The sequence below is a fragment of the Anoplopoma fimbria genome, chromosome 5, assembly GCF_027596085.1.
Source record: "Anoplopoma fimbria isolate UVic2021 breed Golden Eagle Sablefish chromosome 5, Afim_UVic_2022, whole genome shotgun sequence".
Classification (NCBI taxonomy): Eukaryota; Metazoa; Chordata; class Actinopteri; order Perciformes; family Anoplopomatidae; genus Anoplopoma; species Anoplopoma fimbria.
Window position 1 is genome coordinate 18,244,445 of NC_072453.1, and position 13,530 is coordinate 18,257,974.

A 13,530-nucleotide genomic window follows, 5' to 3' on the forward strand; every position below is an offset into this window, starting at 1 on the left:
CCTTCTCTCCCTCCTGTGTGCCCACCCTCCCACACAGCATTCCAGTGTAGGCAGATGAAAGCCAGCCACCCCTCTGTCTCCTCCCGGGTGGAGTGATTTGCCGTGGTCACTGAGTGGCAGTAGCCTCACTCTCTCTCGTTGATACTCACGGAGTGTGAGGAACTGAAGAAGAGGAGATCAACTTATACACCGTCACACACACACACACACACACACACACAGCAGGCTGTGAGCTGTGAGCGAGGATGGTAGCCGAGGAGATCGTGGTCTCCCTCTTGGGAGGTTCACCGTGGGGCTTCAGACTGCAGGGAGGAGCAGAGCAACAAAAACCTCTACAGGTGGCCAAGGTACAGTGGAGCCTATAAGTGTGTGTGTGTGTGTGTGTGTGTGTGTGTGTGTGTAGGTGTGTGCGTTTACTGTATGCAGCAGAAAGGTGGTAACATGAGTAGACAGGTTTTATAGAGACTGCAGCTGTTAAATGCGGTCTGAGGCCTTGATGGTCAGTCTTGGGGTTTTGCTATGTTTGTAGTTCTTGTGCCTGGAGGTATTTCTGGTATTTATAGGGGTACATATAAACTTAATACTAGTACTTTTGTCAGTGTAGTAGTCAGTAACACACTTTCTCTATAGTTGTTTTCACTGAATTGAAAGTCATATTGAAATATCAATCAGGATGTCTTTTCACATTAAACTTCTCTATCAAAGTATTGTTACTTAGAAAAATGCCACTTTTCTACTGTTACTTTTTTACCAAAAGTACACAACAGTGCCTCCATGTAATACAGTTTCCTCATGCTCATTTTGCCACAGCCAATTTAGATTCCCCCCTGCTGTGATTCATTTGTGTTTGTGGGTCAAAGAACAGTGTGAACTCATGTCTAGGGGTTGATCTTCACTCGGGTTTCATCACTGCATCCTGATGTCAATCGTACAGTATCAGAGAGTAGTATGTTAGTCTCGGTGTATATGTGTCCATGCATTGTATATTATTACTTTTCTATAAGACAAACACACGTTGCATGGCTGTGTTGTCGACAATACATTTATTTCAGATTAGTCTCCAGCACACATTTATTGGACATAATAATCCAATTTAAAGCCCAAGGAATATTCTTTTTCTTCAGTTTGGTTTCTCCAAAAGCTTTTGCTGTATGTGTTTATATTTGTTGACAGTCCAGAATGTCGTCTCTAATAAGAACATCTATTCTTGAGAGGAGGAATGTGAACTCGCTCACACTGACGTTAAGAGTTGGCCGGTCGCTCATATCAAAACCTCTGATTCAAAAACTCTGGCACCGAAGGCCTCTCTTCATCCAGGACTTTCGAGTAGATAAGGTCACCTTTGATGGGAGTTTGATCGCTGTGTGTGCTCCCTCATGTTGGTGTATGTGTGTGACCTGTCGGGTGTGTGTGGTTGGACATACCTCAGATAAGCCCGGATGGGAATGGAGCACAAAGTAGAGGATCAGAATAGCTCATTTGAGAGGGGCTTGGACGCTGAGCATGGAAAAAGGACTTTTGTTCTCACACTCGTACACCTTCATATTTCATAAAGTTCTAGTATTGTATTTTGTCGCTTTCTATAACAGACACGCCCTGTCTTTATTCGTCTGTCTAGGAACGTGGTTTTATTTTGGGTATGTGGGGAACACATGGTGAATGACAGGCATCCCTCCTGGTTCAGACCGGAGGTTCAGCTGTTCAAACCCCCTCTTTCATGATGCTCACTTGTGCTATGTGTGTATATATATATATATATGTGTGTGTGTGTGTGTGTGTGTGTGTGTGTGTGTGTGTGTGTGTGTGTGTGTGTGTATATTTGTCTGGGTGGGAAAGTACGAGACAGCTTTCCTCACGTGTTTTATGTGAAGCCGCTTTGGGATTATTGGTTCAAGAGCTACTGATAAAGGCAATTACTTAAGACTCTAAGTAGGTGCTGGAACACACTTTCCTCCCCTCAACATTTTTACAGTGATAAGGTGTGTGTGTGTGTGTGTTAGTCTGTGTATATGTGTGGAGACAGAGTTGAGGGGCCTTATCTTCTTCTTGTAGAGGAAACTGCAATCTGGCAGACAAGAATACTCTCCTTCCCATCCATCACACACACCCCCCAGACATACTTCCTGAAGGATCCTATGACATCATCTCTTGGCGACCTCCAGGAACAGCTGCCTGACTTCACAGGTTATTCTGATACAGGGACAAAGATGGCCGGCAGTAGAGGAGAGCTGCCTGTTGTCAGAGAGGCTTCAGGCCATTTCACCAAATAAAGCTCTCTCACTAACGAACACTAAACAATCTGTAGGACTTTTATAGGAAGTAACAATCAGGATGACCGCTAATAATATAGCCATTGAGATGGTTGAAAACACCTGAAAAGTACATTTATTTTTATGTAAAGATTTCACTTTATTTGTCCCGAAAAAAAAATCTGAGCAGGTGCAATACTTTACAAAATGAGAAAAGATAAACATTCACTACTATGAAAAGTTAAAGTTTAGAAAAACATCTGACTTTATATTAATTAAGAAAAAAGGTGTTGATATCTATCATCAAGACTGTGCAGGTGCAGTTTGATCATGTTCCATTGACAGTGGGCTGCCATCCCAGGTCGGCGATTTGATCCCCAGCTCCTCCTGTTCCTACGTCAATATGTCCTTAAGTGTTACCCTGAATCTCAAGTTGCTCCCATGGTAAATACTTAGGATGGGTTCAATGCAGACATCAAATCAGATTACTGCTTTAACAACTGAAATATACTTTTGCATCCTTATTGGTTAATGGAAAATCACCAATTTTCCAGCATAGCTCTTCCACTTAAAAACGAGCGAGAATATCACAGACAAAATCTGAAATATCTCTTTGAAATATCTGTTCAAGAAACTGTTCAAACTTTGCATGCAGGAACACATCACTCAAAGGGAGAAGCTGATAAGAAAACATGTTTTTTAGGGCCTTTAAAGCCACTGTGTTAACGATCTAGTGAAGTCAGGTGCAGTATATCAGTTTTTTTCAGACCACACGCTTCAATGTCCCTGGTTGGACAAGATGTCGGGGATGAATACTACGACAATGAGTTACCAAAGTCACCAAATATCTAATAAAAAGAGAAGATCAGGTGGGAACGTAGACGTAAATGTTTACTGTGCTTTTTACCTCCGCTACAAGTATTAATATGTGTTATTAACTCTATTCCCTTCAGGTTCGCCGGCGCAGCAAAGCGTGCAAAGCTGGACTGAAGGAGCATGATGAGCTGGTTGCCATTGGCGACCAGATGTGTGCAGAGCTCAGTCATGCTCAGGCCATGAGCCTCATAGACATGGAGAGCGCTACACTCAACCTGAGGGTTAAAAGGTCAGAGCACAACCATGCACTATTACATGAAGACAAACAAACTGAAGCATATTTCTCATTTTCACCACTCGTCGTCTGTTTGTTTCCAGAGCCCCTCCTGGATTCCACTCCTCATCCTACTCTGCTTGTTCTGCATCGCCTCGCTCCTCCATGAGGGTCCTGTCTCCCCCCGCGGACCCCTTGCCCTCCCACCGTTCCTCCATCCTTTCCCCCACCGGGGTACCCAGGGGCATCACCTCCCCTCCAGACAGCGAGGCCTACTACGGAGAGACGGACAGCGACGCGGACACACAGTCGCTCACGCACCGTCGCCAACGCCGCACACCTCCTCACGCACGCTCACCTGCGCGCTATGACAACCAAGAGGAGGAGGAGACCTCAGAGATGAGCGGGTAAGGGACCTAGACCTCCTGTCCCAAAGTAGTCTGTCATAGAAGGTTTCTTGTTTCACCTTTTTCAAAAAGCTGCAACATCAAACTGGTGGTTCCTGATATTCTATCCAAAAAAAGCGTATCTACCACTGCAGTGTTTAATCTCTGTTGTGTCTTTCCTCTGAGGTATGAGAGCGCCACAGATGGAGGGGTTTCCATGCAGGGGCAGTGGGAAGGTCAGTGTCTTCCTGGCGTCCCTCGCAGAGAACTGATCTACCAGCCCCTCCAGACCGGGTGGACCACTCCAGCACACACCCCTCACACTCTGACCCCTCACAGGCTCACACCGACCCCTGATCAGGGGTTGATGGAGGCAGAGGGAGAAGGGGACAGTGGCTTCCAGGAGGCGGGGGGCTGCATCATGCTGGCCTGCCCACCACTCGTGTCCCCCGAAAGGGCCAAAGACGCTCTGCTGTCTGGCGCCGGTAAACAACTGGTTCCCATGGTGGGACCACAGCAGACCCCGATCAGTGACGAGCTCTCCACCACCTACATGGACAAAGCACGGCAAGCCAGTGAGTGTATATCCTCATACTGAAACATTTCTCCGTTACACATGAATAACAAGAGAATACAAAGTACAAGGTCAGAGTAAAAGAGGGAAAATACACATACAGTCATATATGCATACAATGTGAGAATAGTAAACTATATAAACAACACACGTTTATTAACATATGTTATCATTATATGCATGTCTATATATATTCATACATATGCCAGCGTGCATGCACACATAAGTAAATACATGCAATCTAAAAAGAGTCTGTCGGGTCGTTCCAGAGATGAGGTGAAACAGTTTTATGTATCGATAATCATTTTCTCCTGATTACTGAGACAACGGAAATCAAAGAAAGACATTTAATTCAATCATCTTCTCTTTCTTCGTCTTCTTATGTCATTCAAATTGTGGAATAAGTGAAAGGATGATGGTAGAGTCCTTTCCAACATGTTTATTCTCTTTTGTTAGGCCAAATAAATCACATAAACACAGCGAGAAGCACCAGAAAGGTCATGACAAGAAGTTTAGACGTCCTGTTTGACGAATCAAGCCGCATGGTTTAGTGATGAAATAGTCTTTATTTAGAAAAATGCACCATTTCTATACTTTAGAGGCTACCATGATCTTATTAATATATAGTAATAATACTGCTTTATCATATTTATTAAGACAATAATGTAGTGTAAGTAATGTTACAACTCTAATTATAGTCCTTGCAGCACTGCCATGGATGTGTACATCACTTCCATCTACTAGAGAAAAACTTTTTCATCTATCAAGTCTGAGGAAGATACACCGGCTGTTGACCAAAAACAGGAGCCATGCTGGTGTCTCATGGTGATGCAACTATTTCAATCTTGACCGCAGTGTTTTTGCTTTTTAATTTAAATACCAAAGATTCCCTCTGTGTCTAAGAAGGCAGTCTTGGATCTTATCAATAGCTAGATCGCCCTCTAGTGGTTATTCTCCACAACTGGAGCATCCAGTTACATGGTGATAGGGTGAGGTATACCAGATACCCCTGCAGAGATATTCCACCTCCCCCCTCCTCCCCCTCTTCTGTACCCTGAAACAGCAGTCCATCTCTTCTGTCAGTATTCGGAGCATTTGTCTCGCTCGCTGTATTTATAGGCGTTGAAGCTTCTGATCGACCGACTGGACGTGACCCTGACTTACAAGCCACACAGCTGAATATGTGGCATATAAGTGTGTGTTTGCATGAGTGTGTGTGTGTGTGTGTGTGTGTGTGTGTGTGTGTGTGTGTGTGTGTGTGTGTACACAGTAGTCTACGTACTCTATCAGTAAAATGTCTTGAAACGATTAGTCAATTAATTGATCAACAGAATCTTATCAAGAGAAATTACAAATATTTGCCAGCTCCAGCTTCTCTAAAGTAAGGATGTACTGCCTGTACGTGTGGAATGTTATGATGTGTTTTCCACTAGATTCTGACATTGTATGAGCTAAAAAAATATGTAATATGAGAACAGAAACTTCCACATGAAAGCTTTATTTCTCAGTTATTTCCCCTAACTCTTCAGGCCCCAAAAATATTGAAACCAAATTTAAGCAAAAAAAAGGAACCTCCTGAATATTCAATGATGAAAATAATAGTTTTTTTGCCCCGTACATTTTCAACTGTGATCATGAGGTGTAATGTTAAAGGAATAGTTTGACATTTCTTTCGGAAAGTTAGAGAAGATCGCTGCCAGTCTGATATTTGTCAGGTGAATATGAACCTGCAGAAGGGAGTTAGCTTAGCTTAGCATAACGACTGCCTCCTTTTAACTCTAAAGGCCCAGACACCTCAAACAAATATCAAAGAAGAGAAACCGGAAGGTGAAACAAAGCAGCGTTTTCACACCACTCACTCACCACTTAGATTCATTAACCTCTCATTTCAACAAGGCAATAATAATAATAATAATAATAATGATGACCGCCGCTGATCAAACTGAATATCTAGATGCTCCGCATGTGACTTCATTTGAGTGAATGTCGCAGTAATGAAGAATCTATCAAGCGGCTGAAGGCCTGGATGACTTTAGGTTGGGCTTTACCATAGAACCAATGATGACTGATGTGTTCAGGGACCTGCCCTTTCTCACATTACACACACACACACACAGATATACACACACACACCACACACACACACACACACACACACACACACACACACACACACACACACACACACACACACACACACACACACACACACACACATTGCCTTTGGATGTGGGATGGCTAGCTCTGCTGCTTTAGAGCTGTGTGTCTGTGTTGTGTTGTTAGGGTTGAAGTGTCGACAGCAGAGAGCATCACATCAGTCGAGAGTTATGACCAAGCTTTGCTCTATAAACTATAATTGGCTTTATGAACTCAGACACACAAACACACACACTGACTGACACTGCTGTCTAAATGCACTCCGGTGAGGGCTCTTCCTGTCCTTGTGTCTCTCTCTCTCTCTCTCTCTGTGGATGAGACAGAGACTGGACAGGTGTTTGATGCCTGTCAGACAGACAGGAATAGTGGGCTGACATCATGCGGTGGGTTTGGGTTGCTGGTCACAGACAAAGGTCTTTACATGGGCTGTGTCCGGAGAGAAGAGCTGGAAGAAAAGAGGCTAAACAGAAGTGGACTCTGTGAGGGTGTGTGTGGGAGGGTCTGAGGGGGTTTAAGGACACACACTCACACTCACTCTTGTGAGATGAGGGACCTCACATCTACTTCAGGTTCAGACGTACGTGGACACAGAGTCCCACACACCGTGTACGCAGGTAAGACTCGTTAAAACCCTTTTATCTGGACACATTCACTCACAGTAGAAGTATTTAATAGTGGCTTTCAAATGAAGTGTTTTTGCTTGCTCAAATTTGAATCTATGTGCACCTTAGAAAGTTGACAATTAATATTAAGATTATTTGCGATTGTTTTAATGTAATGGACCTGACTGATGTTCCTGATTTAGATGTGAGGATAAGTTCCTCTGCCTGTCATCCTGCATCTCATTTGGTGTTCTTTTTCTGCTGTTGTTTATTGTAGTTCGAATACATAATGACAAACAATTAATGGAACAAAAGTTACAAATTGGTGAGTCCAGCGCATTATTCCGAGAGTGAAATATCCCAACGACTATTGGATACAGAGGGCTGTTAGGTGGAGCAGATATTCATGACTTTGGTTACCTTGTGATTTTTCTTCTTGTGCCACCATGAGGTTTGTGGTTTTCATTGAGATGTCTTAAAGTAAACCAAACCTGCAATCACGACTAATCATACTACCTCATATCTCGCTCTGCCATACTCTTATTGTTTGTTGATGAATGTGCACTGTACCTGGTAAATAAATAAAAATAATAATAATAATAGAAAAAACCTTTTGGAAGGATTACAGTCATATAATTCAGTTTGGACATCTTTCCCCTCAAAATGAATTGTTATAACTTTGTTAACCCTCTTCATCTATCAGTCGACTAATCAGTACTTTTTTTCTTGGTTGAATAAGATAGCTTAAGTCATTTTTTACGCTTTTTTTAAGCGGAAAGACTTACTTTCAAAAGCGTAGGATCACATCTGGTAAACAACAACAACACATTTGTCAAACAATTCTTCAAGGAGAAACTCAGTTTTACAGATCTGTCGATTAAATCAGCTCATCAATTAGTCATCAAAATTGAGCGTTAGTCCACTAACTTCGTCCATTTCCTGAGTTGAGGACAGCTCTAACAGCTTTGTGTGTTGTTTGTGTTTAGTGCTAATTAGCAAATGCCATTAGCTAAACAAAGATGTGTTAGCATTTAGCTCCCAGCAGAATGAGTCTAACAGCATTGATGGAGACTGTTCTCCTTTATACCTTATTATATCTTTGTTAAGCCTTTACATAAATATCACATTTTGACAACTTTACAGCTGAAATATCAAGTTTGATTTATGGAGTGTGTGTGTGTAGAATATGGAGGCTGCATCAGACTATAGCTATGTAGTGAGGATATTCATGTGAGGTGAGCCAAGATACTGAAAAGACTCAAATAGCCTTTTGACTAAGAGACATGCACATGCTAGCGTGCACACACACACACACACACACACACACACACGCACAGACACAAGCATTTGTGCAGCAGAGACACTCTGATCTGAACATCCTGTGGAGTGTGACTCAACTATGGAGAGCAGCAGGAATTCTTTGTACTAAATCCCCAACACACACTCCTGTCTGTCACTGAACTCCTCACAGCCGCTGCTCGCTGTGGTAACACTGTATAAATCATCCACCCCACAGCCAGTGAGGGCTATCACACTGTTGTTTCCGTTATTCTGTCGCCTCTGCATTGTTATGTATTCATCAGAAATCCCAGTACCGGCTCTTTTCTTTTGTTTCCGCTCACCTTCAGCACATTTATTTTGGTCTCTCTCTCTCTTTCCTCTTCCTGTCTTGCAGAGTTGCATCGTGGGGAGAGTGTGGTGGAGAAACAGGTGAAGGAAGCTCGTACTAAATGCCGCTCTATCGCCTCCTTGCTGACTGATGCTCCCAACCCCAACTCCAAGGGGGTGCTTATGTTCAAGAAACGCCGGCAGAGGGCCAAGAAGTACACACTGACCTGCTTCGGCAAAGCAGAGGGAGACAGAGGAGGGGAGACAGAAGGGGACACAGGAGGTGAGACGGAAGAGGAAGGAGGAAGCTCCGTCCTGAGTGGCTCAGAAGTTGATGAAGAGGGATTCACGGCGTCGTTTGACCCTACGTGGGACACCGGTTATCTGGACCTGCTGGACAGGAGAAGCTCTGCCTGCCCATCAAACACACCAGCTACTCCAACGACACCAACAACCAATCACAGCTCAGGGCTGGACTTCTCAGCCTATCAGACACCAGGACTGTTGACTTCTGTCAATCTAGGCCCAGGGTTGGAGGTCCCGGGACTGGAGAGCTCAGCCTATCAGGGCTCCAGGCTGGAGAGCAGCTTCAGGAAGCAGCCAATCAGTGCCCACCCTGCACACATGTCTCCTCCAGCTGTGGCTCTGACCAATGGGGGGTCGGTGTCTGTAAGTCGGGCTAGTGTTGTTCTGAACCCGCCCTCTCAGATGCCCTTTCCGAGTCAAAACGGGCAACACAGCCACCCTTATCCTAGTCCTCACCCTAATCCAAACCCTAACCCTAATCCCAGTCCTAGCCCATTCACAGACTCGGACCATCACCTGAATCCAAGTGTTCTGAACCGCACTGCACGGCCCTTCACCCCAGGCCCGTCCTCCCGTGCATCTGTGACGTCTGTGATGTTCCGCCCTCCCCAACCCAGACCTGCGGCCGTGGCCATGACGACCAAACCAGTAGCGGCCATCTCCATGGTGACCATCCAACCTGCTCGTCATCCATCAGGTCCAGATGCGAGGAGAGCCGTGTCTAGCACCTCACTGTACATCCCTCCCAGAAATACCAACAGCAGCACTCCCCCCTCTGCTTACTCTCCCCCCTCGGCTCTCTCGCCTCCTTCCTCTCTGTCTTCGGCACCTTTCTCCCAGCCTTCACCAAATCCAGCCATGTTTTCCCCTCAGCCCGCCGTGTATGCTTCCCCCTCCGTCCCGTTCTCTCCTTCTGCAGCTCAAGGAACCTTGATCTGTCCATCACCTGCTCAGCCCTTCTCCCCTCCAGCTCCTCAGGCATTTCTCTCTCCTCCTGCTACTTATCCACCTCCCTCCAACTACATTTCTGCTCCTCCCATCTCCCCACCACATCCCCCTGATTTCACTCAGGTCTCCTTCCATGCCCAGCCGACCCATCCTCCTCCTCCTCCTCCCACCCAACTTTCTCCATCTCCATCAGTCCACCCCTACAGCAACATGACAGGTGCAGTGTCTCCTGGCCCCCATGCTGCCATAGCAACCGCATCACCGCCCCAGGATTCACTGGCGTCTCGAGAGGAGCGCATCTCTGTCCCCGCCGCTCGCACCGGCATCCTTCACGATGCCCGTCGTCGTAGCAGCAAGAAGCCGATGTTCTGTGCAGTCCAGAACAAAGATGTTTCTCCAAACCCGGACCTGCTGTCGATGGTCCAGAACATGGACGACCACTTTGGGAGTGGCTCCAGGGGCCTCCCGGTGACTCCAGGTGCTGAAACTGGAGCTGCACCCAGTGGGGAGACCGGACACGAGTCAGGGCCTGAGGAGGACTGGCTGAGGCTGGGGGCAGAGGCCTGCAACTTCATGCAGGCCCAGCGGAGAACCAGGCCACCTCCTGTAGCTCCCAAACCTCAAACCCCTCAGGTGCCACAGCTGGCAGGGAAGGGAGGTGAGCTGTTCGCCCGCCGGCAGAACAGGATGGATCGGTACGTTGTGGAGCGATCTCCATCCGTTGCTGCTGTACCTTACTCCCCCGCCCAGACGAGGGAGTCTTCACCCACACCTTCTCTCCCTTCCACCTGGAAGTACTCGTCCAGCATCCGTGCTCCTCCTCCCATCAGCTACAACCCCCTTCTCTCCCCTTCCTGCCCTCTGAAGGCCCAGAAGAAGTCTGCGGTGACAAAGTCCGGCCCAGCTGGATCTAAAGGGAAGAAAGCGGCCCTCAAGTCCGTGGACATTATGAGCCACCAGCCCTACCAGCTCAACTCCTCTTTGTTCACCTACGGGGGCGGGGTTCCCATGGAGACTTCCACCTATCAGCAGCAGAAAGGAATGACAAGTGGTCCTCAGAAGACGGCGCGGGTATATGAGGTGAAGCGCTTCTCCACGCCCCCACCCACATCCACGGGGCCCGCGCTCAAAGTTATCGTACCTCGATCAGCCACGACACTCGGAGAACCACTGTGGCGCTCTGATGTCACATCTCCTCCACCCACAGTTGGTCACGCCCCCCACCAAGCCTATCAGCCTCAACCCCAACCCTTCCAACCTCAGTGGGCCACCTCCCCTCTGTCTCCCCCACCTCCCCCTGCACCTACCGCTCCACTCCCTCAGATTCCCACCTTCTCCGCTGCTCCTCCTTCAAATCTAATCCAGTCCCCGACTTTCTACCACCTTCAGCCCTCCAACCCTGCGCAGGCCAACAGGCCGTTTAAGAGTGCCCCAGATCTGAGTCCCTTTGGTGCCTCTCGGCCGGCGTCCAGCAGCACTCTGCCTAACAGGGTCCCCAGGCCCAGGTTCAGCACCTCAAACATGGGTCTGCAGCCTTGTGTCTGGCGTCCTGGATCCACTGCGCACTGAACAGACTCTGGTGTGGACACAATAAACCACGGCTCTATGGGAGCGTAACATTTTTTAATAGGTCCATGTGTTTTTAGTATTGTGACGTTGTTATTCAGGGCTGCAGTTGGAATTTTTACCAGCCACGTTTTATCACAAGATCTGTTTTGATCGGCCACCCATGTAGCACATTTCATCACTTACATTTAATCTCATTGACTCATTTATCTGATGCATTTGGTTGTAGTTAGAGGAAACACTGTGTTTTGCGAAGGAAATGTTGTGTGGAAACCTAAGATCTGTTAAAAAAATAGAGATTAACGGCAGATTGAAAAGACACAAAGAGATGTTGGAGAAAACTGAAATAAAGTTCTGTAAATTTTATATTGAATGAGGAAGAATTAAGTTCAAACATAACAAAAAAAAGAAGAAAAGAGGATGTGAAAAAACGAGTGTGTTGTGTGAGAGATGTGGTCGAGTAAAGGAAAAAGATGGAAAGGAAAGCACAGATGAATTACTGTAATAGAAAAAAAATATCATGAGTGTAAAAGGTGCAGATTTAACTCAAACCTTCAAAATCTGTTAACATCCTGCAGCACCTGTTGCATCCAGTAAGTTGATTTACTAACACATTTGAAGTAGCTGCTACTACTGTTATTTCCCATGTTATATTTATTCTAGGGATTTGTGTTTGATGAGTGCCTTTTTTTTCAGTTGCACTCTGCAGCAGGGTGTGCTTTGTTTTCTGTAGTTGTTCAAAGGGTGAAGAGCACAGCTGCCAGGAAGAAGGGAAGCTTTTACAGTAGCGTTGATTTCTGATCTGTTGATATGAAACGAGAGATGTATAACATGTCTGTTTAGCTGTTTTCCACAGAGACATGCGGCGGAATAAAAATAGACATGACTCACCTCAGCTGTCACTCTGTTTCCTCCCTGTGTCACATGCTCCCACACCGCTCCATTATCTCCCCCTCCCATTAGTTTTTACCCTTTTCTTTCTTTCAGGCATTTCTTTATTTATTCCAATATCTTAATTGCTATTTTCAGGATTAAGACTCTGAAGTGATAATTTAGGCATCAATTTAATGTTACTTTAAACTTTCACCACATGGAGGCACTGTAGGATTTGCCATCCAGACATGCTGCACCACCAGTTTTTGGCTTCTCTCCTTAATCACAGATTTTAAAAACGACATTTTACATAACGACATTCATATCCTATATATATCTTTTCAGAATCTTAAATGACATTTTCCAGATCCTAACTGTTAACATATTGTATATTTAGTAATCCGGCTAAATGATGAAATAAAAAACATTTAAAATACATGCATCCCTTTTTCTAATTCTTCTATTTTAGATCCAATGTCTGATAATCACAGTAAAGAAACGTCCTTGCAGGATTGTTGGCCTCCATTTGAGAGCAGTCTAATGACAGCCACCTGATGGCCTTGCTGCTGTGAAACCCAACCACGGCCCCGGAAAGGGATCTAACCTCTGACCCTTGACTGGGATCAGGTGACAGACGGGGCTAACTTTAGCTGCTAACTTTAGTCCTGTTCAGGTCTGCTGGTAAGCTTAGCTGCTGTGCTAAGGGAAGGAACAAAAATCACATTCAGATTCATTTTTCTGCAAACTAGGTCACTGGATTTTAGAAATACATAAAAGCTGGAACTGCACTTATAGTAATGACTGAAGTGGCTCTTTCAACTTTAGGCCAAATTACCAAATTAGTTCCACAATTTTCCTTCTCTTTTGGTCTCTCTCTTTTCCTCTCTGTTAATTCCTCTCCCTCGGTTGCACACACACACACACACACACGCACACACACACACACACACACACACACACACACACACACACACACACACACACACACATTTCCCCTATTTTCGGAGCAGTTAATCTCCACCTATTTGGCGCGGTGCTAAACTCTTAATTCTGATGGCTTTTTTTATTGAGAGTGGGGGGGTGGGGGGAGCTTTACCTCGTACATCCTGTCTCGTCCCGCTGCCCTGCCAAAGAGGCTCTTTACTCACAGTCTCACATCGTGTTTCTGGGT

The 13,530-nt window shown here is 45.7% G+C and overlaps 1 protein-coding gene across 1 annotated transcript; it reads left to right on the plus strand.

Moving 5' to 3' along the window:
• The first annotated feature begins 245 nt into the window (after positions 1-245).
• On the plus strand, positions 246-12,347 carry LOC129090952 (synaptopodin 2-like protein). Its single transcript, XM_054598348.1, has 5 exons — positions 246-347; positions 3,203-3,354; positions 3,444-3,746; positions 3,912-4,300; positions 8,734-12,347. Exons 1-5 carry the CDS (start codon positions 246-248, stop codon positions 11,487-11,489), a joined length of 3,702 nt encoding a protein of 1,233 aa, XP_054454323.1. The 3' UTR covers positions 11,490-12,347.
• Positions 12,348-13,530: the final 1,183 nt, after the last annotated feature.